The 24,127-nt window shown below is 40.2% G+C and overlaps 1 protein-coding gene across 1 annotated transcript in view; it reads left to right on the forward strand.

The window, feature by feature from the left end:
* Positions 1–21,461, forward strand: part of LOC117452514 (drebrin) — a 30,934-nt gene extending 9,473 nt beyond the window's left edge. Inside the window, exons 2-16 of the mRNA XM_034091203.2 lie at positions 7,122–7,177; positions 7,374–7,486; positions 9,756–9,830; positions 15,475–15,618; positions 15,866–15,943; positions 16,042–16,193; positions 16,348–16,402; positions 17,182–17,256; positions 17,405–17,516; positions 17,630–18,136; positions 18,661–19,089; positions 19,258–19,356; positions 19,484–19,617; positions 20,208–20,259; positions 20,374–21,461. Coding sequence (XP_033947094.1) covers positions 7,122–7,177; positions 7,374–7,486; positions 9,756–9,830; positions 15,475–15,618; positions 15,866–15,943; positions 16,042–16,193; positions 16,348–16,402; positions 17,182–17,256; positions 17,405–17,516; positions 17,630–18,136; positions 18,661–19,089; positions 19,258–19,356; positions 19,484–19,617; positions 20,208–20,259; positions 20,374–20,510 — 2,218 coding nt within the window. The 3' untranslated portion in view covers positions 20,511–21,461. The remainder of the gene's footprint in view (positions 1–7,121; positions 7,178–7,373; positions 7,487–9,755; positions 9,831–15,474; positions 15,619–15,865; positions 15,944–16,041; positions 16,194–16,347; positions 16,403–17,181; positions 17,257–17,404; positions 17,517–17,629; positions 18,137–18,660; positions 19,090–19,257; positions 19,357–19,483; positions 19,618–20,207; positions 20,260–20,373) is intronic.
* The last annotated feature ends 2,666 nt before the right edge of the window (positions 21,462–24,127 follow it).

Below are 24,127 nucleotides of genomic sequence, written 5' to 3' on the forward strand. Positions count from 1 at the left end.
GTTGTCTGTCTCTCTCTTTGTCCATCCCCCGCTCTTTTCCCTCTCCCTCAGCCCAGAGATGGTTGTTTTCTCTCACTGGTCCTTGGCACTGATTTAATTACTTATTTGTTTAGTTTGTCATATTCTAAACTTCTCTGGCTCCGTGTTTTGCTGAGAAAAGAGATTTCCCTCCCTCCCATCCTCCTGTCAGCATTCTATCCAGTCTCATCCCCCACTTACTGATTGTGTATGCATCCTCTGTTGTTTTACTTTTCCATCCACGTTTTCCTTCATTTAATTTAGCAACACTTTCTGTTCTTTCTTATAATTTTGTACTCCATTGCCTCTGTCATTTTCTCCAACTACTTGCCATACCCTTCAGGCCAAATAGCTTCAGTGGTCTGTAATAGTCTCCAGGGGAGTCTGCTGTATCCTCCACCCAGTCAAATGTTGTACAGATCAGTCAGTATTATGCATTGGGTGGATCTGAGCAAGTATTTTAATGGGAACTTTGGCAGTAAAAGACCATACAGAATACCATGAGTAATGTGGTTATGTTATATTGTAGTTTCCACCAAATAGTACATTAGCTCAATGGCACACCTTCTAATGGGACATTTTATCCTATCAAATCAAAAGTATTAATATGGATTCACGTTGGATTTACAGTTTATTGTTGGTCTGAATGGTCAGAGCCTAATGTGGAGCTTTTCAACAAGGTTTCTGTTTGTTGCCTTTGTGGTCAGGCGCCTGAATTAATCACAAGTTAAAGATCAGGATTGTTTATTTTGAAATCTCATTGAAGCATAGTGGCACTTACAGATGCATTGTTTCTTTTGATATTAAAATGAAAGCGTCCTGAGTGTTTATTCTCAGAGAATATAAGCCTTTCATCCACAGAACCATTGGTATAAATTATTAAACCAAATGTTGACTGAAAGAAATCTGTGTGTGAGTGTTCCCGGTATAGGATATCCTTACAGCTTGACCAGCATAAATGCGGTTGATTGGGACTTGGCACCCATTGATTATGGGATGGAGGTTTCTGTGCTGGGCACCACCATCACATCATAACCCAAATGTAGAGCCTCTGCCAGAGGTTTACATAAAGCCTCTCCCTGAGCCAGCTCTACTGTTCTGACAAAAATAATACACGTGAATTAGACAGGACATTATATGGTGGACTGGAGTTTGAAAGTATGAAATTATACTTCTGATTATTTGTCTTGCACAACTAGTCAGTTTCATATACACACCCCTTCTCATGGGGCATTGCTTGATTGCAATCTCAGCAGGAGAGGGAAATGTTAGGCAATGTCTTCAGTTGAAATGGCAGCAAAGGGATATTACACTTTACCTTATAAATCATGCTCTGCTTAAGGATATTTGGCTTGATCATCTGTGACTCCACCCCCCAAATCATTGCCAGTATCCTCAAACCTCAAGTATTGTTTTGACTTCTGTCTGCTCTATGACTTTATCAGCAGTTCACCCATAAGCAAAACATTTGAATATACATTTTGTTTCTCCATTTAATGAAGAACCAATATGCATTTAGAGTAACACTTTATATTAGTTACACCAATTCACCATCAACTAGTTGTTAATTAACATACATATTAGCAGTATATTGGCTCTTTATTGGTCATTATATCACACTTATTAATGCCTTGTTCTACATGACCATATTCTGCAAGTAATAGGCCATAATTAGAGGGATATTGAGGAAAAACTCTCAACTAATGGCTTATTACTTGTAGGATATGGTCAAGTAGAACAAGGCATTAATAAGTGTGATATAATGACTAATAAAGAGCCAATATACTGCTAATATGCATGTTAATGAACAACTAGTTGATGGTGAATTTGTGTACCTTAATATAAAGTGTTACCGCATTTAGTTTTGGAAAATAGAGAAATGACATTTGAAGTTGTCCTTAAAGTTTAGGAGACTTGGTGCCGTGTTTCAATCCCCTCCTTCTCCAGCTCGTATTAAGGGGCCCTGTTGCTCGGTCTGTGGGGATTACAGTGCGTCCAGCCCACCCTCTGCAGGGCACCTGACTGAACCCTCTGCATCTAGCCATGAGAATGAGAACCAAGACTATTCCTTTTTCTTCCAGTGTTGTTTGTGAACATTTCGTTCGTAGCTTTTCAAGAGACAGTGTCACATGACTTCTTTATCCTTTTTTTCTCTGGCACTCTTTCTAAGCACTGAGAGGTTTTCACATAAACAGCATTCATCAGCAGCAATCTTTTATATTTTGACATCCACACTTCATCACTTAATGAAGGACTGAGAGGGTAAAGCGTATCGGGGTCACTGCAGTTTTAAGTATAGGGGAATGTGGAAAATGTTAGACAAGTCTTTGTGTAAGGGTTTGAAAACCACAACAATGTCAATCTTTATGAAAATGTCTTTATTCTTCCTTTTTGTTTATGCTCCCTAGCAACATCTGTCACCACATTACAATTTCGAACGTGCCTGTGGTTTACCATGCCACGTTTTTCAGCCCCGATGTTTGCCGTGATGCATCACCTTAGCACACACTGTACCACACTGTACAAGCCAGACACATGTAGTGGCAATGGCATTCTCTCTTTTCTTCCTATTCCCAGCTTATTCTGCTTTAATGCTGTAAAACTCTCTCATTCCGTCACTTCCTCGCTATTGCTCACATTTCAGAACCCTTACCCATAAACCTCCACATGTCTCTGCAGTCCAGACGGACGGAGGAATGCGTGCACCACTGGGGTCGTTGCATGCAAACTATATGAGTAACATGCCGGACAGGGGAGAGAAAGAATGACTTTTTCAGGAAAGAAGTCTGGCTGGACTTTTTTTGCCCATGTTTGGCGAGAGGAAATGAGCGCTGTGTGCTCAGGGGACGTCTCTGAGTTACCCCCCCCTCCAACACAGCCAGAGAGGTAGACGGAGAGACTAAGAATAGCACTGGGAGCCCAGGTCAGCTTCAAGCCAGGAGTAAGAAGTTGGGGGGCGATTGGGGAGGGGAACAAAAACATATGATGTAAAATGAAATGAACAGAAGGAGGCTTGTGGAAAGGTAGATGTTATGAATATCTGAAAGAAGTTAGAGCATGAAGTAAGCATTGAAAAGACTGCATTGTCAAAATCCCAGGTCTTGACAAACGCCTTACACAAGTTGGAGGGACCACTGGGGGATGTGTGTGCAATATGTTGAAGAGCAGGGGGAAAAAGGAGCAAAATAATAATCTGATCGAGGGTGTAATCTGGGCAGTGAATTCTGGTGGGAGCTCCCAGCCTCTCATCTATTTTCTCATATCTTTCTCTTCATGCACAGTTTATCTTATCGCAACAGCGTGCATAACCACAAATCTCTCATATCTCCCCCGCTGGCAAACATGGAATGAATCAATGACCTGTGAGCCCACAAGATCTTCCTGTCAGAGACACAGAGGGTATAAGTGTGGAGTCGAGGGAGAAAAGATGAAGATGAGATATTGCTCTGGTTTGTGAAAGAGGTGTGTTGTGCCACAGGATTTCAAGTAGGAGGGGAAGAAATATGTGTTGTAGGAGACGAGGGTCAGAATAATGAATTCCGCGAAGTAATGATGGTGAGATATCAACAGAATATATGAAGAGTGTCGGAATGGTGAACAAAAGAATATGAGAAATATATGGTTGTGGGACTCAAGATACGGTTTTATAGGTTTACTTTGTTCTTATTGTATAACAATGCACGATTAAAAGAAAGCATGAACACACAATTGAATAAGAACACAAGGAATGAAAAATCTCTTAAAAAGTCTCTTTAGAAATGGCAATACAAGAAAAGTGTGTACGTTGTGTTCAAGTATTTTCCACATAATACTACACTTTGATGGTTCTTAGTTTAGCCTGGTGTAGTGGAATGCCTAGTTAAGTGAAAACAAGTCCTTTTTCAGTCACAGCTCACCATCTGCTTCTGTTATGTCCATCTTGAAATGGTAGAGCGGAGCATGTTTGGTGGTATTTCAGAGGCTCAAGTAGTCCAAAACAAACAATCCCTATTGTTACTGGCATAGAGTATACTTTGTGTGTGTGTGCATGACAGTGTGTATGTATGTGTCCCTTTGTGTATACTCTCACATGTCTGTTGGCTGTTTATTTGTTTTAATATCTGAGTGGCAGGCTGCACTAATTATGCACATATTTGATAGTTACTTTAAAGCAAGTTGTTTCAGATTTTGCCACCGTTGTTTTTTCTCTTCTCATCTCTTTCTCCCCCATCCCTCCCTCCCTCTCTCAGAGCTGAGGTCATATTTGGCTGGGTTTGGTGTGGGCTGGAGTCTGTTTTTCTCATCAGTCAGTGTAGCTCTCAAGAATGCTACATGTGTGAAGGAAAGGGGGTTTATCTGCTCTGTTGGTTATGAAAGTCTTTAGTATGGCTGCTTCGTCATTACAACGCTAATCAAATGGAGAGAAAGAGAGAAGGGCATGCAGTTGGCTAACTTGGGTGGGACTTGTAGCTACACAGCTTTAATTGAGCTATTCATATATTAAACTGCACTGTAACTTTTATTCATGTATTTTTTCTTTTAAAGTTTATTTTATTACCTTTGCTTTTTAATGACTTGCCTTGCCTTACACAAGAGGGACCGTAAAACTGTTTCTGGATTCATTGTCTTGCTCAAGGACACTTCAGCAGGGTATAGTATACACTTGTGATGTGAACCTGAACACTTACCGTCTTGTGAAGTGAGAACTGTCCCTCTGTGCTCACTATACCACATTGCTGGCATATCTTTAATATCGATCAGTGGCAACATAGTAGAAGAACATTAAAAAAAAATTATAATATCAAGAACTCTGAAAACTGAAAAAGTAGTGTTTCTTGATGGCATCATTACACTTTATTTACTTTATTTCAGTGATACGTGTCCTTCCTGTGGATAGAAAAGAGAAGATTTAACAATGTCAAAGGCAGGAATTGTAGGAGGTGATCAGGTCCTTACTCTAATAATAATACATTTAAGAAATATATATATTTTCAATTTTTTCTTAACTTTCTATTTTGTGTTGCTTTTGTAAAAATCATTGCTTTTGTATCACCTTGGTAATGTCCAAGACAGGGATTAAGTAAAGTCCTGTGGATAAAAATGCCTGAAAATAGGATATTTGCAAATCCATCCCAGTGAAAGCTCTGGCAGAACAAAGAGTCTCCCTCAGCACAGTGTACCTCATGTGCAAGCCTGTTCCAGGTGGGTGGAGAATTTGTGCATGCAATTAAGACTCCTTCAGAGGCATAGTGACCTTTGACCTTGACTGCTCGTAAATGGTGACCTTTAGGAATGTCTTGAGGACCAAGGATTGGTAATTGTGGATTGGTGTCTGAGCTCTGGATGCCGGTAGGACTAATGAGGGAATAGAGAGTGTTGTTTATATAGTTACTGTGGCTAGACTAATCTGTAAGGAGATATGTGAATGATCCGGGCGACACAAAGCTCATATAATGCCTGGGAGCGCTTCAGAAGGTTTCCATTACTTGCTCATATTATGACGAAATCTTATTTAAAAATACTTGGTTTTGCTTGGTGTTATAAGGAATTTTAAGGAAACGCCTGTTCGCATTAACTGAAAAATAAATAAATGAGATTGCATTTTTAAGTTGCCCGCTCACACGTGCAGGGTCAGCTTGCAGATGGCTCAATTGGGCGCACAATATAGTTATTGTGTCCTCAGCACACTCACACACATACCAATTGATATTTGTTGCTCTTTGTTCTTTGGACAGACAGAGACTTGTTGTGTCAGGAAAAATTGATTGTGATTCAGAGATGCTAACTGAGTTAGCTGGCCTCTTGTCAGCCTCTTTGCCAAACTGCTATTATTTTTAATGTAGATCTTTGTGAGAGTAGGCCCAAACTTTTTTTTCTATTTGTGTGTCATTCTCACTGTGTCTCATTCACTTCCTGCTTCAGACACACATCCATAAACACAGACCAGTCACCTTTGGCCCACTGTAATAGCTGCTCATGGCCTTACACTCTTTCCACCCCGCTCCAGATGTTATTGACACACCCAAGGAGTCCTGCAGAGAGACATTTACGGAGACACGCAGCCAAACACACACACGCACACAATTCTTCTCTCTGCATGTAACCTCGTAAAGTTACACACACACACACACACACACACACACACACACACACACACACACACACACACACACACACACACACACACACACACACACACACACACACACACACACACACACACACACACACACACACACACACACACACACACACACACACACACACACACACACACACACACACACACACACACACACACACACACACACACACACACACACACACACACACACACACACACACACACACAGAGATAATTCAGGATGATGTTAGAGTCATGTCAAACAGCACGTGGGTTTGTTTTGGACTCTGAACTGTTGGTTTTGATAACATGCAGGGAGACGCTTGGCCTTACACGCCCCAAAGTAAAAATCCTATTTATCTCTTGGTTTGTTTTTCTTTGGTTGATTATGAGACCTTGGAGATTCTGCAACAAAGCGAACATCTTAAAATAACACTGCGCTTAGTTTGTTCAGCAGTAGAGTTATATCTCACTGATCTCATGGTAACACATCATGAGTTGTTGAGTTGCCACGGTGACCTGCAGTTTGACTGACTGCAGGGTGCGGTAGAACAGGTTTTCACCCGCAAAATATGTTTGTTTCACAGTCAGGAGCCATCCATCTGAGTCAAACACTGAATGAAGGTCATTGTGTTGACCTTCCTGTTTTACGCATGCACTGTAAAGGCCTCTGGGAATGGGGAAACAAGTATGCATGTATCACAGCTGAAGAGAATTCATATTGGTTGGTGCAATGTAGAGAAGTGTTTTATGGCTAAGACAACATGTGTGCGGTAAAACATCTGGCTGTGCAGGTCTGTGTGTCCTCTGTGAACAATAAAATACTGAACACATGGCGTACGCAGCTCTCTACATACTCAAGCTCGGATATGGAAGTTTTAGGCACACAAATCAAGCAGTCGTTTTGTTCAACCTGTGTTTTGTTGACATTACTACTGTCATGTCTATGTCACTCCTATTGCACAGTAGCTGACCTGTGTGTTTCTCTGTGTGTCCTCAGGGCAATATTCGCATATGATGGAGTCACCAACAAGCTCAAGCTGGCTGACTCAGGAGGTAAGATGGATTGTAATAAGTGGCGTGATTGTAATGCTAACTTTGTATTTCTAAGCTAGGCAAAGAATGACACTGACAGGATGTTGACTGTAAGCCTAAAAGGAATACACCTCACCTCTTGTGTTAAGAGAACATTCTTACAACTGTTGAGCAAAAATGGATCATGTCATTGCATTTGTTCCCTAATTTCTAACAGCGGGTGGTGTGGCAGAACTGGCCGGCAAATTTCACATCTCCAAGCCTCAATACGGACTGTGCAAAGTGGGAAGTGTGGAGACAGGAGGCCCCCGGATTGCTATGATCAACTGGGTGAGTGGCAGGCTGGCTCCTGGGGCTTAGCACTTGTAAGCACAAGCTTATCACGTTAAAGAAACACACAGCAGCACAAATTACAGGAAGACACATAAACCTATGAAAACACAGGTACAACGAGGTGCTCACAGACTTGCATTCATAAAGATTCAGCAATGACATTTAGCAGTTGCAAGACAATGGGTTTAACATCTTAAGTAGTCACATATTGACAACTCTATGGGCTCATTAATCTGTTAAATGCTCTGTGGAAAATCCTAAGCTTCTTGACTTATTCACATTCTATAGTTTTGTTTTGACATGGGCTTATTTGGCATCAGACATGTGGTAGGATGTATTATAACTTAATTGTATTACATACAAATCTTTATGAATCGCAGGGCATGTCTAATATTTGTATTTATCAGTGTACTGCACTGAAATGAATCTATTGAATTACATTTTTTGCAGGTCTGTAACCTTGATTTGTTAATAATATATATATATATATATTTATATATATATATACAGTGTTTCCCACAGATCTGAAATATACTTGGGCGGGAGGTGGCAGCGGGCAGGGGGGGGGTGCCTGAAAAAAAAAAAAAAAAAGTGTTAACAACATGTTTATTTATTGACTTTTCAGTCCTGTATAATCATTTTGCGCAAAGATGGCACTGTTTGTCAGAGCACTTCATCCTTCTGGGATTTCATGAAGAACAGCTCCAACGCCTGTGTGTATGGGAACACCTCTGGTGCTGGTCCAATAACTGCCAGTGTTTCCCACAGATCTGTTTCCCACATATCTGAAATAGCGGTAGTGGTGGTAGCGGGGGGGGGGGGGTTGGTCGCTTGTTAGCAGACCCTTCACGCGATGGCAGGGCCCATAATGATAGCCCTATAGTTTAAATCTACTACCCACACATGAACATATGGAAATGGGTATGTATTTATAAATGTATTTAGGAACCTATCCATGTGATTTTTAGTGGGGGTCGACCTCAAATCCTCTATGGGGGTCCAGGGGCATGCCCCCCCGGTAAGATTTTATTTTTTATTTTGGAGTTAAATGCATCAATCTGGTGCATTTTGAGGGGGAAATAAAGAGACTAGATCTATGGAAACACCTATATTAAACAGAACTGTATACATTTCAATAATCATAAAATCATCATAACCAATAACATACCATTTCCAATATGAAAAAAACACTGAAACTTGTTTATTACTTTATTTTTGGTTCATTTATAGTTGTGAGTGTGTCTGTGCTCCTGAATCAGCCTCTCCTGTCTCCCTCCTATCCTCCCTGCTCCTCTTTGAGGCAGCAGCAAAGACTAGTTTTCTCTAAACAAGTTTTAAAAGTGTATCTTACCTTTTTTCAACTTAATATGTGTTTACATAACTGGTGACCACACCGTTTGAGACCCACTGAGAACTTAGACTAAGTTAACTATCTAAACACTCAGAGAGTCCTTTACCTCACCTGAGCTGAGCTTATCCCGAGCTTGAATGACACACAGAGACCAATCAAGGGCTTTGATTTATGATCTGTATGACAGTGGCCACGTCGGCAGGCCACATCATGTGGACAGCCAGTCACCCTGTGTGAGGCAGGCCACTTAACAGGCCAGAAGGAGGCGAGATCAGTGCAAGGGAGCGAGGGATCATTGTCCACAAGTTAATCGATCGCAGATGGCGTCGTGGTCACGGACGAATAAAAAAAAAATTATAAAAGAAAAAAATATTAAAAAATTATTATAAAAAAAACAACCTAAATGGGTCGCGAAATATACTTGGGCGGCCGTTAATATACCTGGGCGGCCCGCCCAAGTATAGTCTATGTGTGGGAAACCCTGATATATATATATATATATGAAAATAAGTCCAGTAAAATAATGCTGAAAGGGTTTACAATGACACCAATCTGCTGTTATATTGGCCATTTGTTTGTAAATACTCAAAACAATACCGATGCTTTGAATTATACTCCTTAATACAATAGCTGCCCACTGCTCCTAGTACTAGACTCCTGGTACTAGGATGGGTTAAATGCAGAGGTCACATTTCACTGTGTGTGCTGTGTGCTCTGCATGTGTGACCATTAAAAGAGGGTTTCATCCCTCCCAATTCTAATTCTAATAATGAGCTTCTATGTTTTCATTATCAAAATGGTGAAACAGAGATTTTACCACAGCAATGTGAATCCTATTGTTCTAGTGTTATTTTATTCCACTCCAAGAGAGGTATGATATGAATGTAAGTGTCCCCATCCTGTCTTTGTCTGCAGGTCGGTCAAAATGTGGATGACTTCCGAAGGACAGAATGTGCCAGCCACATTCCAGCCATCAAAAACTTTTTCAAGGTGCAGTACATCATGACGTGCAAAATCAGAAATCACTAACCCTTGTGGGCTTCATCCATAAGTTTGTCTATTTGTTTAGTTTCCCATTAAATGTGCATTAAAGATGACAGAATTGCAGCTTTGATATTTGCGGTCAGGGGTGAGACTCAAGTACTCATGTTCATGAAAAGAATATACCTGTCAAAAACCGAAATTCCTGCTAAACAAAAAACATTTCTGTCCAACTTCCCCCCCCCCTGGACTCTAGACTTTGTGCTCACAAACTCTATATTTACTCACGGGAGTTTACTTTGTATTGTTTAGAGAGTTTCCTGTCCTCAGTCCACTTCCTGTTCTGTTGCAGTGTTGGTCATGTGATTGGTCTATCCATGCCATGTTGCTATCAGGGAGAGACAGCTACATTTGGGCTTAAAAGCTCCATTGTTTGCGGTGCTACCTGCATTCACGTCACAAACTCAAGCCGTGACACGAAGTAGAGGGAATAGAAAAAAAGCGAATTAATCTATATTTGTTATGATTCAGGTTCATGTGTTTTTTATGAATAGTATATAAGCAACTCTGTCCAACTCAATGTTAACTGCAACTTCTGTCAGTGTGTGCTCCTCAAACTGTGTGTATTTAGTGTCACAGCAAACTAGAGGTTCTAATGACCCCTAGGTTTACTAGTTTCCATATAAAGGCATCATCCAGTCAACTGCAGAAGCATCTGTGGAATGTTTGTTGTTTTTTGTGCCTTTTTTGTTAAACGGTGAAAGTCAAGACTGGGATATGTGAGCCTCTGACTGAAACCCCTCTGTGTGTGTGTGTGTGTGTGTGTGTGTGTGTGTGTGTGTGTGTGTGTGTGTGTGTGTGTGTGTGTGTGTGTGTGTGTGTGTGTGTGTGTGTGTGTGTGTGTGTGTGTGTGTGTGTGTGTGTGTGTGTGTGTGTGTGTTGGTCCTGTGTGCATGTCATTTGGGATTAGAAAAGTGTACAGAAATGATTACATTGTAAATATTACTTAGATTAAAGAAATGTGTCTATCCTTCAGAGAATCGTGGGACAATTGTGACCCCCTAACCTTGCCACACACACACACACACACACACACACACACACACACACACACACACACACACACACACACACACACACACACACACACACACACACACACCACACACACACACACACACACACACACACACACACACACACACACACACACACACACACACACACACACACACACACACACACACACACACACACACACACACACACACATACCATGTATACATCACTTCAGGGGACATTACATTGACGTACATGCATTTCCTGGAGACTTATCCTAACCTTAACCATAACCAACACATGCCTAACCCTTACCCTTACCCTTACCCTTAACCTAACCCTAATCTTAAACCTAACCAAGTCTTCACCCTAAAATTAATGATTCCCCTCATGGGGACCTCCAATTTGTCCCCATAAGGGAAGCCAGTCCCCATGTGTATATACATGTAATGTAAATGTAATAGCCATATGTATAGTCTTGGATTATTTAGAAACATATGACTGTGATAATAAATTACATATTCAAAATACATGTGAATTAAAGAGCCACATTTTTTTTTGAAGAACTCATTTTCTAATTATCAAACTGGAAGAACTTGTGAGAGTAAACTATTTCCTACATTTTTGTCCTTCTCAACCATGTCTTACCTACATTCTTCACTGGTCCTTTGTTAAATGTTACATTCTAACACACAGTGTCCTTCACACACACACACACACACACACACACACACACACACACACACACACACACACACACACACACACACACACACACACACCACACACACACACACACACACACACACACACACACACACACACACACACACACACACACACACACACACACACACACACACACACACACACACACACACACACACACACACACTCACACTCACACTCACACTCACACTCACACACACACACACACACACACACACACACACACACACACACACACACACACACAGAAAAAAGTGCAACTCAATCATGACCAAACTGTTGTTCTGAATAGTTTACACTTTGAGAATAAGAAAGAAACGTTTCTTAGATGTATTATATATCTGGTTCATATTAATAGACAACATATTATATCACCTTGCACCATGGCCATCTCTGCCAAGCATATGGATTGCATTTGCCAAGACTGTAGTGACATAACTGTGCTATCCTGTTTCCTGTTCATTCCAACTTTACGAGCAAACGTGGCGTTTTCACACATTTTTAAGGCACAGTAATCCTTTCGACTCATCTTTCCCATCAAGTTCATTGCTCGTAAAGAGAAAAAAACGTTTTAACGTGCTTCATATGCCGGTAAAGAAAGCATTGTTGAAAGCGTGTAAAGCACAGCTGTCTGCGTCATATCTCGCTCTGTAAATTCATCTGGGATTGGCGTGTGATTAATTCCTGAAAAAATATTACTCACAGCAGTTGGATAATAATTTATATTTATCTTCAAAAGGATTTCACATCCACATGGCAACAATTAGTACACCAATAAGTGACCCACTGTATAGAGATTCAGTAATTGTAGATACCTCACAGATTTCTCATGTTTTAAAGATAACAGGCATCAATTACTTCAATCGCCGCCTCCATGTATCTGTATCTTGACAATTTTAACTTAAGAAGCAATGTTTATTGGTTAATTAAAAAAAAGTCAATCAATTAATACATTTATTTTTAATTCAAAGTATTTTTTTTTACAATAATTGTGAATGTGGCACTTTTTAATAATGGTTTATTTTGACAAAAGGAAATCCAAACTTTATCAGCCAAGTCAAGGACATGGCATTACAAAATACATTTTGTGAAAACTCAAAGGCTTCCTGTTTTTAGGCCACTTCTACATAATTCTTTTGTGAATTAAAATATAATGAAACAGTTTTTATATGTTCTCAGGGGATGTTGGAGGGGACGTTGGATAGATATTAATATTACAGGTTTTACAAGGTTGTATTTAAATGTTGTCCACAGAAAATAAACAGACGCCGCAGCCGAACAATCCTGACTCACAGCTAAATTCATACTTGACCTTGCAATGTACGGGAAACAGAACTACTGAGATAACCCATATACATAAATCGACTGATGTGATGATAACTGGGGGCTCAATTAACTTGTTTTCTTGGAGTCTTGGCTTTCATTGCCTTGGATGCAGTTAGTTAGATTTTCCCTTGGCACTTACAGTAGTTGGTGTGTTTTTGTTGTTTGCCTTTTTCCTCTTTCATTTTGTTCACGTTGTCTTCCTGGCTTGCTGTGCTGCATGTCCCAGCTGGCAGTGAGGGGCTTTTTTTAAGGCGAGTCTGCAGCAGCAGATTTGGATACATTACATACTGTACTCCTGGATGGCGTTAAGTTATGACAACTTTAATATGAATAGGGTGCAGCTGATTTCATTGTTCTCCGATAACACTAGAATAATAACTGAATAAAGTGAGTCAGAAGGGTGTGTGTGTGTGTGTCAGATCAGATGTTGATACTGTGAGTGATACACTGGAGGATAACATGATCTAATATAGTATTAGAAAGTGTTGTACAATTGGAAATGAAGCAACAAGTGAAACTGAATAATTTTTCTTTAATTTAATAAAAAATCCATGCTTTAATTAATCAAACATTTAAGAAGCATAACCATATTTGTCCACGAAAAGGTCTGACAGAAAAACTGTCTTTTTCTGTGGAGCATGAGATTTGGATTTCAACAAAGAACAATAATGCTACTATAAACGTGGAGCAAAGCAACTTGTACAGGTCGAGGCACTAAACCCTGAAGCACTTCATCATTCTCGTCTGTCCTGTCGCCCGACACACACTTGAGATCAGAGGCTTTACTTTCATGTCAACCAACATAGGCCTCTTTGCTCCTCCTGTCTTAATTAAACTGAGGAGCTGTCACTACCAATGTAGAACATTATGTCATAAATATACCAATAAATAATCTAACTGCCCATGAATCACCTAACATTATCTTTTTTATATTTAAAGAAACTTATTCAACACAGTGATATACACAATTGAACAACATTTTAATGAGGAATTCTTGGTGCAATAATAAAACTTATTATAATTCAGTCTGTGTGAAGCCGTTCCACAGCGGACAGTTTGTGTAGAGTTGAGCACAACTATATATTTAGCCTGTATTTCGCAACCTATATTCTTATTCCCATCGTCATTTTCATCGCCAAGGTTAATAATGCTACAAATACTTGATTCTAAGTCAACATGCCGTTGGACGTTATGCAGAGATGTTTCCTTAGATATGGGGGATTATGCCTCACGTTCCTGAATAAAGCAGTTTACTGTTGAAGCGGCAGTAAAACATCTTGCCAATCGGCATGTGTGAATACTTTGCATTTACAGCAAAACACATGTAATTGGGTGGAAACAGATGGAAAAGAACATTTATGGAATTGTGAGAGACAATCTTAGGGACTTTATTTAAACTTTAACACTTGTGATTTACATCTTGAATTAAATAATACAAAAGGAATCCAGGTCCTAAAGTGCCTCAGTGCTGTTAAATGACTCCACAAGAGTTTTAAAAAGTAAGGTACATATTTAGAGATCATTTGCGTGCAGAATTGTAGAAGCATGGAAGAAAATATCTTATTTGTCCTGCTTTTTCATAAACTATGAGTATAGTGACACCATCACTAACCCTGGCAGTGTTTGTACCTCCTGTACCTCATAAAAAACAGTTCATGAGGATAAAGGGTTGGTGTCATGTGTAATGGGTAAACTTGTTCTGCTACTGTGGGCTTTTTGTGTAGATTGTGGCTCTGTCTGTTTCCATGATTTTCCAAGACTCCCTGGCAGAACTGTGGACTGCTTGTTTGGTGTGTGTGCAGTTGGCAGTGACAGCTGGAGTGATACGGATTATACACTGCGCTGACATGTATTATAGGGCACATTGAATGCTCTGTTCAGTGTCAGTGTCAGCGGTGCCACTCAGATAAAGCCGTGGTTTCCTGTTGGAGGCAGACAGACCTGGCTCTCCATCAGAAAAGCCTGGACTTACTATGAAAGGAAATCATTCTGAGGTGCTGCCCACATACATGAATGAGTTCAGCTTATGTCTAACACCTATCCATCCCATAGAAATAGCATCAGTAGAACACTGTGTTATTGTTCTGTGGTTTTTTAATATGATCTGTTGATAGTGTTTTTATGTCTCTTAATCTCCCTTAAGCTTGATTTCCAAGTATTGAGCAACTATTGCATGTTAACTAAGACCCTGTCTTTCTCTACTTTTTGCAAAAGTACAAGCTTTCACACCCTTGTGTTCTTACTTTCCCCATATTACGCCCTATTTTCCCCCTACTGCCATCAATAACCATCCAAACCAATGCATTCCTATGCTCATTCTAAAGCCAGGGAGTATTTTCACTCTCACAATCCTTAAAACTGAAGCAGTTGCACAACTGTTTGGCTCTGAGTTTGCATAACTCCAAGTAAGACCAAGAGAAAACCACCAGAGGGACTATGTGTACTTGTGTATGGATTTATTGTGTCTACAGAATGTAACGGTGGAATAAATTCACATATGTCTAAATCTATGTGCCGTCTCTTTCTCTTCGTGTTTCAGGAAGCTCATGTGTTCATTAGTGCAGAGAAAGTGGAGGATGTGACGGAGGAGAATATACAAGCTGAGCTCAACAAGGTCCAGGCCAATGCTCCCACCCAGTGGGCGAGAAGGAGCTCCAGGTCCGCTGACAAAGAGGACTTAGTGGTGAGTCTACTCTACTGCAATACCACGTCTGCCCATCAGATGGAGACAAAGACTTTCATAGACACATTATGACATCATTCAAGACAGAAACTTACCTCCTTAGTGACTTCAGTGTTTTACTTTTGCTATTAGTATGTTGTTTAACCATGCTCGTGAAAATAATAATCATTAAAAAAAAAGCTGTTCATATTTTGACATTTTAAGAATGTGTGGCTCTGCATTCACTATTCCTTCGTATTTCATAAAGGGTACAAACTACAGAAAAACTAATGCTGCCATGGAGATGAGACGTATAAACAGAGACTCCTTCTGGGCCCGTGCAGAGGTATGCTAAAGTATCCATCTGTTTGGCCACATTTTAGAGGCTTAAATGTAGCTACCCTGCCGTTTACTCTTTCATTGTTTCCCATTGTTTTTTGCAAGCGTGAAGAGGAAGAGAGGAAAGACGATGATAAGCGACGAGCAGCAGAGGAGAGACGCCGCATTGAAAGAGAAAGAGTTTTAAAAGAGAGGACGGATGCAGAAGAGAGAGACAAGAGGATGAATGAGAAGCTACAGATGATTGAGGAGCAAAGGTGAGAGCAACGGCTTTCAATACTGTCCTATAGTGGCTTTATTTTGTGTAAATTGAAGGAGCAAAGTAAATTAAATTACACAGTAAATGCACCAATGATTATTTACGGGAACACTAACAAGTGGTGCTGTTTTATTGGTCTTCCTGTCTCGCAGGAGAAAACGGGCAGAGCAAGAAGAAGAGCTAGGCAAAAAGGAGAAATTAAAATGGGTGAGTGAAATGATGTTTAGCTAAACCTTTCAATGATCGTCTAGCTTTGGCTTGTAAAATGATTGAAAATGGTCAATCAAATGGCTTTGGGTAGTGGCAAAATGGACACCTGCTTTTCTGCCTTGTGGTTTTCCAGTTTGGTCAGATATGCCTGAAGTCATTGACCGCTGTGTAAGAACTGGATTGACCTTTATCCTTGAGACGTTTGATTCCAAAACTATAATTGTTTCTGAGGATATTATAACTGAACCTTTAATTCATGACCCCCTTCATCATCATATAAACTGCTATATAAGCAAACAGTGGAGTTATTAAAATGTACAGGGGAATGTGGACCCGCTGCTGATCGTTCAGTTCGTAATGAGACATTTAATAGATGCATAGTTGATAAGAACATTATCATTTAGCTAATTAACTTGTCACTGATTCCTTGTCGCACGCACTGAATGGTTGCTATGCATATTCATTACATTGCATGTTACTTGTTAGACGCTTTTATCCAAAGCGACTTACATACTCAATACTGTGGGCAACCCCCACAGGAGCAATTTGAGGTGAAGTGTCTAGCCCAGGGACACAACGACATGCTGACTGCAGTGGGGTTTGAACCTGATCCAAACCCCAAGGCTCTATCCACTGCGCCACACGCCGCCTTTTCAGATCATTAATTCAGGACTACATTTTGAAACATTCAAGTTACACTAATCTCAGGTGTTGTCATCTACTTTATCAAATAGTTTAAAATGAAGAGAATGATTGCTGTGTTTGTGCACTGACAGGAGCATCAGCAGAGGGAGCATTTTGATGACATGAGGGCTCGCCTGAGAAGGAGTGAGTCCATAGAAAAAGCAGCAGTAAGTGAATCTAATTTATTTTGTACTCTGTCAAAGACCTGACCTGTCTTTTAGAATGCAGTTTGTTGTTGAAACCTTCTTAAAAACTGGCCAAGTCTGTTTAAAAATGTCAATTTAATTCTTATTCTGTATGTTTTTTGACCTGCAGGAGGCAGCAGAATTAGTGTCCCAGCGCTCCATGAACCCCAGGGAGTTCTTCAGGCAGCTCTCATCATCATCATCATCACAGAGTCCCACCAGCCCTGGATCCTCCCGCTCTGGTACGTTCACTGTGTGAGCTTAAAAGGAGAGAAATGCTGAAACTGTTCAAGGTCCGGACGAGCTTATTAAATCACAAAGATCAGCCCAGACAAACTGTTTTCTCTCTCTCCAGGCAAACCCTTCAGACGATACCAGCGCAGCCTGACAGACACAGCCTTCATCTTCACTAAAGCAGAGGACTGCACGTCTTCCTCCCCTTACAGCTCACCCCTGGTCTCCCCATTCTCTCGGGCTGCTACCTCCCCCATCTATCGTGCCACCTCTCCCCCTATAAGCCCTAATTTCCGCCCCGTCACCTCTTCACTAAGGCCCAGAGCCCCCATGTCACCGCCTACATCACCCCTTCGCCCGGCCCCTCCGGTCTCAGCCCTGCCCATCGTTCCACAAAGTAAAAACCAAATTCAGGCTGTTGTTGAGCCCAGACCTCCGTCACCCACAGAACCCTCTGCACCTCCTGCTTCCCCTGATCTCTTGGCTTCATTGTCCTCCTGTTTGGTTAGAAACAAACCCTCCCACTCCCATGCAGACGCCCTCCCTTCCTCCCCCCCAAACACCCCAAACCAGCCCGAGGACTCAGCTTTCTGCTTCGAGCCTGCTCCTGTTCCAGAGAGAATCACAGGTAGGCCGAGATGGGACACAAACAATTATATTGGGATCTGATAATATAATGATATTCCATTTATTAGGTAATTATTATTTTCTCTCATTGCAAAAACAAAAGTTTCGTGCTGCTGAAGAAGAGAAAATCACTCTGCTTAGTGCCTTGCCAAATACATTAATCAGCTGACATTTAGAAGTAATATGGTAACATTATTTTATTAAAGGCTTAAGTGACTTAAACACTTTTGAAATAAATGTATTCCTCCTACTCTGTGCAAAGCAGCCCGCAGCTTTAAATCAGTGGCCTGTTATACAGAAGGCTTAGCATATTTTTCCAGTCACAATTAAATATTTCTAGAATAATCACACACATATATATATACACTTTAATTCTAGCAAATCTTATCTGTAATGTGCACCCAGAGAACCAGTCTTTTGTATTCCTTATAGTCATAGTGTTTCAGTTCATACACTGCCTTTTTTTTTGTCTTTTAAAACAATTTACAACCTTATTAAATTCCGATATCACTTTCCAATCAACAGACCTCAACACATCCACTCATGGGCACACTGAGCTGGTCTCAGACATTGCCTACAAAGTACAGGCTGTACTGGTGGAGGAGGACGAGGAAGAGGAAGAGGAAGAGGAGGATCACGAGGAAGAAAAGGCTGAAACACAACAACAGTCTTGCACTATCATCGCAGAACCAGACGAGACTGAGGATCACGAGGAAGAGGTAGAAGAAAAGAAGGAGGAAGAAGACGAAGAAAAAGAAGTAGAAGAGGACAACAAAGAAGAGAAGGAGGAATTAAAACAGGAAGCTGAGCTTACAGTGGACCATCCAGTGGAAAAGCTGCAGGAGGAAGAGGAGGCAAAGGAAGATGAAGAGGAGAATGACCAATCAGAAGACGGCCAGGATCCCTCTGACATGGCTGTGCTTTCAAAGAAAGAGGAAGAATCAACAGCTATAGGTAGCCCTTTTTTCTTCTTCACATATCCTGTTATTTTGACGGTATTACCATTTGTGACACACTGTCAGACAGCATTTACATTTAAATGATGTACCTGCAGCTTTCCATAAGTTGAAATGACATTTGTATAAAGTGCACAATGACCAAAGATTACAACCATTATTTCAGATGGCGAATCAATTTGTGAAGTAAACAACCACGAGACTGTGGTCCTGTCAACCAATGGGATCACAAATGGCGAGGGCACAAAGGGACAAAATGGAATAGGTTTGGCAAATCAAATGTTCAAACAATATTATACAATGTAGGGTTACAGTATTTAGCGATAACTAAATACATGAATTACCTGTGCTGATGGATCTTTGTCAATGCTTTTTCCTCTGGTGTTCCTCAGGGCGGTCTCTGAGTCCCTCTGACACAGAGCTCAGCTCACCAGAGCTGACTGGGAGCTACGATCTCCATGGCACTGCAGAGGAGGACGACGTCATTGAGGAAGAGGACCAGATCATCTCTGAAAATGGACAAGAGGTACTGTATCTACAAACGCTTTGTACTTGTACATTGTTAGTCCGAAACTCAACATTTATTTTTAATGGACATTTGCTATTAGAAAAATGTATAGTTGAATATTGACTTCTAAGTCCAAAGGTCATCATTGATCATATTTCTCTTATTTTCAAAAATGTCCTATGAGAAAAACAAAAGTCTGTCCCTCAATACTTTCCTAAATAAGATTTAGATATTTACAAATAAGTGACAAACATATTTTTACTTTGAAAAGGTTCATTTATGTTTTTTAATTACTTAATACTGTAGTTTTCAGCGAACAGAAGTACATCGTACATGTGTTTGGGACAATTTACTACTAGTTGGTATTTAAAGCACCAGCGTTTGTGGGATTTTAAATGAACTGCAATGGGATAGTGAATAACTTTTTTAATAGGAATTCAGTAGTTTTGTTTAAACATATCAAATATGACAAGCCTTAATCTTTAAAATTAAAGTTAATAAATACCAATATTTCCATGTTATTCATTTAGTTTGCCTTGTTAGTTAATCAAGACATGCCGTAAACATGATTACAGCTTTTTCTGATTCCATCTTCCTCTTCACTTCAGGTTTCAGCCGAGCGACAAATGTGTGTCCGAGCGTTGTATGACTACCAAGCAGGTAAGCTGCCATTTACAGGATAATCGCCACACATGTGCAAATAAAGTGCCTCCACTTATAGTAATTACACTGTGATTAGTGGGTCTTCACCATGTTATCTTACGGTTCCCACAGAGGACGAATCTGAGATCTCCTTTGAACCCGGTGACATCATAAAAGACGTGGAGACGGTGGACAAAGCTTGGTGGAGGGGCTGGAGCAAAGATGGACGCCAAGGCTTATTCCCTGCCAACTATGTAGAGACCATATAAGCAGGCAGAGAAACACACATACTCAAACTCAGGGAAACCATCTCCCCTTACATTTGTTCATGTTTTACCTTAATCCTCCCACTCAAACTTTGTACTCTCTGTTTTGTTGGAAGGATAAAGAACAATGTGACTCTCTGTTTTGTAGAAAGCATAAAGAAACGTGTGACTCTCTATTTTGATGTTTTCTGAGCAAAACAAAATATACTCACAAGTATGCAGAAATTACCCAGCCTTATTTTCTTGGATGAAATAGCGGATACCTTTTCATGGACCAAAATAACTTATTTCCTTTTGAGATAGAGGAGGAATGTTGGTGGGAGGGATGAGATCACGATGACAAAGGATCAGAAACATGCTTTTCTTGTGACAAACACAAAGAGTTTTCATAGTGTATCGTCGTTTTTTTTATCCAAACATTTAACAAGCATTCCATTCTGCTCACATTTTGCTTTGTGTGTTACATTTCTAAAAAAATAATTGTACTGCTCTTGACTTGTATATATAATCAAGATACATGTATCAGACATCATCTTATAATCACATTCCTGAGTTATTTTGTAGCACTGTTTTGTTACTGTCTCACAGAATATTTTAATTACCAGAACAGATAGAAAGCAGAGGAAAAAAGGCACCGTGTTGACATCAGTGTTTTGTTCATATGGTGATGTCCGTCAACAAATTGTGTTATCCCGTCTCGTCTTAATTTTTCATAGATTTAAAAAAATGAAAGCATTCACTCGACACACGGATGATAAGAGAAAATTATTTCTATTTTAATCTCCTGTAATATCTTAATAATCTACACTGTATATAAGAATGTATAAAAAGCATCAAAGATCTTCTCTTTTCTATACTTTGCTTGTATGTTGTATGCCTGTTTGATGGTGTGTATGTACTTTGTATTTACTCCAAACTTACAAATATACAGCATCAACAAACTCGGTTTTAAAATGTGTGCCTCCTGTTTGATTCTTCATATTCACATGTTTGAACAACCAAACAAAAAACTGTAACCGATATTATAATTTTTGTCAGATGTTTCTGAGTGTCCACAACCTTTCCAATTTGTATTTATAGCATCTCTAATATGTTGTCATGTTAATGGGCCAAGACCTCTCCGAATTTAAATCGCAACAAAGAATAATTCCTTTAAACCTTCAGCAGGAATTCTACAATTATTCAACATTGCACATAATAAACCCTAAATACGTAATTTACATTAGATGCTAATTACTTTATAAAGCAATTGAAAAATACTATTTCCATTTTTTTATAATTATAACTGTAAGAGCCAGCAGGTGTTAGCTGGTCTCAGATAACGAATTGCACACATTGTGTCCAATGTAAAAAAAACTGTAAATAGCTTGTTTGATGATATCATTTTCAGAAAAAAGTACAGTGCATAACTATAAGTACATTTTTAAACAACGTTTTTCCTGAGTAAACTTAATTTCAATGAATATGTTTTTCTTATTGTACTCAACTATTGCGTTGATTCTTGAATACATTTGGTAGATGAAGAAAATGTTGTGAATTGTAGTGCTGTGTTTGCCCCTATAGGTGGAGACATAGCCTTTTCCAATAAGTCTGTGGCAACATTATTTAGAAGAAGCTTACTGAAATGAACAGGTTCCTCAGGACAAAAGGCAAAATGTTTTGACAGGCAGAGAGGAGGCTCATTGTTACACACATTTTAGAAGCGGGATATCCAGACATTTCCAAAGCTAAAAATGGCTAATGCTGCTACACCTCAAACAGGATGTTCCCCTTGGTTAATAATGATTGATTGAATATGACATTAATATTTCTCAACCATACACCTTTACTATTTATGTTAGGGCTGGGTTACGCTCTTGTAGTGCCAGTTCAATAACAGTATTTGGCAGATGTGCCTCTGTTCTGAAATAGAGAGGTAATGTTTGACATGGGTCTCATCCTGCGTGAACTGATTCCTGTTGACAGACTAACTAAATCTATCCAGGAGACTATTCTGTCGAGGTTATCCCACAAGGCTAATCATCAGTGATATGTGTGAAAAGGTGATGAGCCTCTTATGAACTACTAATTGGGTTGCCAGGTGAATACCATGAAAAGCTCAAATGAGCAAGATTGAGAGATAAACCCTAATTTAAGTTTTTAATAAGGAAGCAAAAAAAACATTAATCATAGAGAAAATATAAATTTAAATTGGTGTGCATGAGATAGATAAACAGCCATAGAGTAAGGGATACACTGGTAGAGAGAGGCAGATGTGCACAGAGAAGGTGAAGTCAAATTGATCTCGACAGTTGTGTCCCCTCTTCTCTCTCTTCGTTCCCATGGTCATCCCATCAATCCAAGAGATCCCTTGTCTCTTCAGATAAAACAGAGTGATAGGGAGACACCCGCTAATGTGCCAGTCAACTTTCCCCTTCCCCATGCCCCTTTGTCTTTAGGCTGTTCATTCCTTCTGTGACCCTCATCAGTAACAAAAACCCTTCGACTGGGGTGCTAAACTAACAGAGAACACCCCCCTCCCTCCTCCTGACTTTCCCGTTATCTCTTATTTAACTGACAGAGCCTATCTGACCAGTGGAGGACTGACAAGTGTGGGACGGCCGAGGTGAAGTGGTGGTAGGGAAGTGCCACTCATTGTGGTGTTATCAGCACACAGGCCAACGACAGACACCTAATCTGACCTGGCTGCTGATGGCTCGTGGCTTATTGGCCGGGTTTCTGCTCTGAAGCCGATTCTGGCAAACCTTGGAGGGAGGATAAGCTCAGACACACACAAACATATCCACATAAAAAAAGGTTACACACATACATGGACAAACAACAGCAAACGCCCACTATTCTTAGCATCCATTTCTGAGGTAACCTCATTCTCCTTGCCACTCCTGAACCCCTGCCTGTCATCGTCTAACTTATAGTTTGCTGCAACTTATTGTGATTAATTGTGTGTCAGTTTACAAGAGACAAACATCTTACCACAGCAGTCTGATAACTCTGTGTTCAGCCTTCTTTCTTTACTGTACTGTTGCTGCAAGGTAAAGTGTGCAAGGGTGAGGAAATGGGAATTTCTTAATGACTCATTGTTATGCAGAAGGAAACATGAAGGTCACCTGTCTGTCCTAAAGGCTTCAGGTTACCATTCCAATGTTTGTGCCATACAGCTGCCCAGTTGGATCTTCTTCACTCCTAAGAGCTTTGAAAGTTAAAGTACCCACAGCTGTCTTGTGTTCACAAATACTTGGCAGAACTCCGGCATAGCATGTTTATTTTTAAGACTTAAGAAGCTCCTGTTTCTGTCTTCCCTTGCCGAAATAAAGATCAGTGTTTGTAAGCACCTGAACGTAAGAGCATTCACTGAGAAAATGGCTCTCATTTTCTTCTTGGTTCTTTGTTCTGCAGGGGCAACATTACCACAGGCAACATCTCATCCATCGGATCAAACATTACCCGCAGGCACTAGAAACTCCATTGCAACCCTTGGTGCGATATCAAAATGTGAATCCACAACTGATGCTGTTTGCTTTTGAGGCGATCTCAAGGCTATAGCTGTTATCTGGGATAGAATAAGAAGAAGAATTTCTCTAAACTGTTATGCTTCCTCACGTAAATCAGCTTTAGCTGGG

Source organism: Pseudochaenichthys georgianus, chromosome 9 (genome assembly GCF_902827115.2).
Source record: "Pseudochaenichthys georgianus chromosome 9, fPseGeo1.2, whole genome shotgun sequence".
Lineage (NCBI taxonomy): Eukaryota > Metazoa > Chordata > Actinopteri > Perciformes > Channichthyidae > Pseudochaenichthys > Pseudochaenichthys georgianus.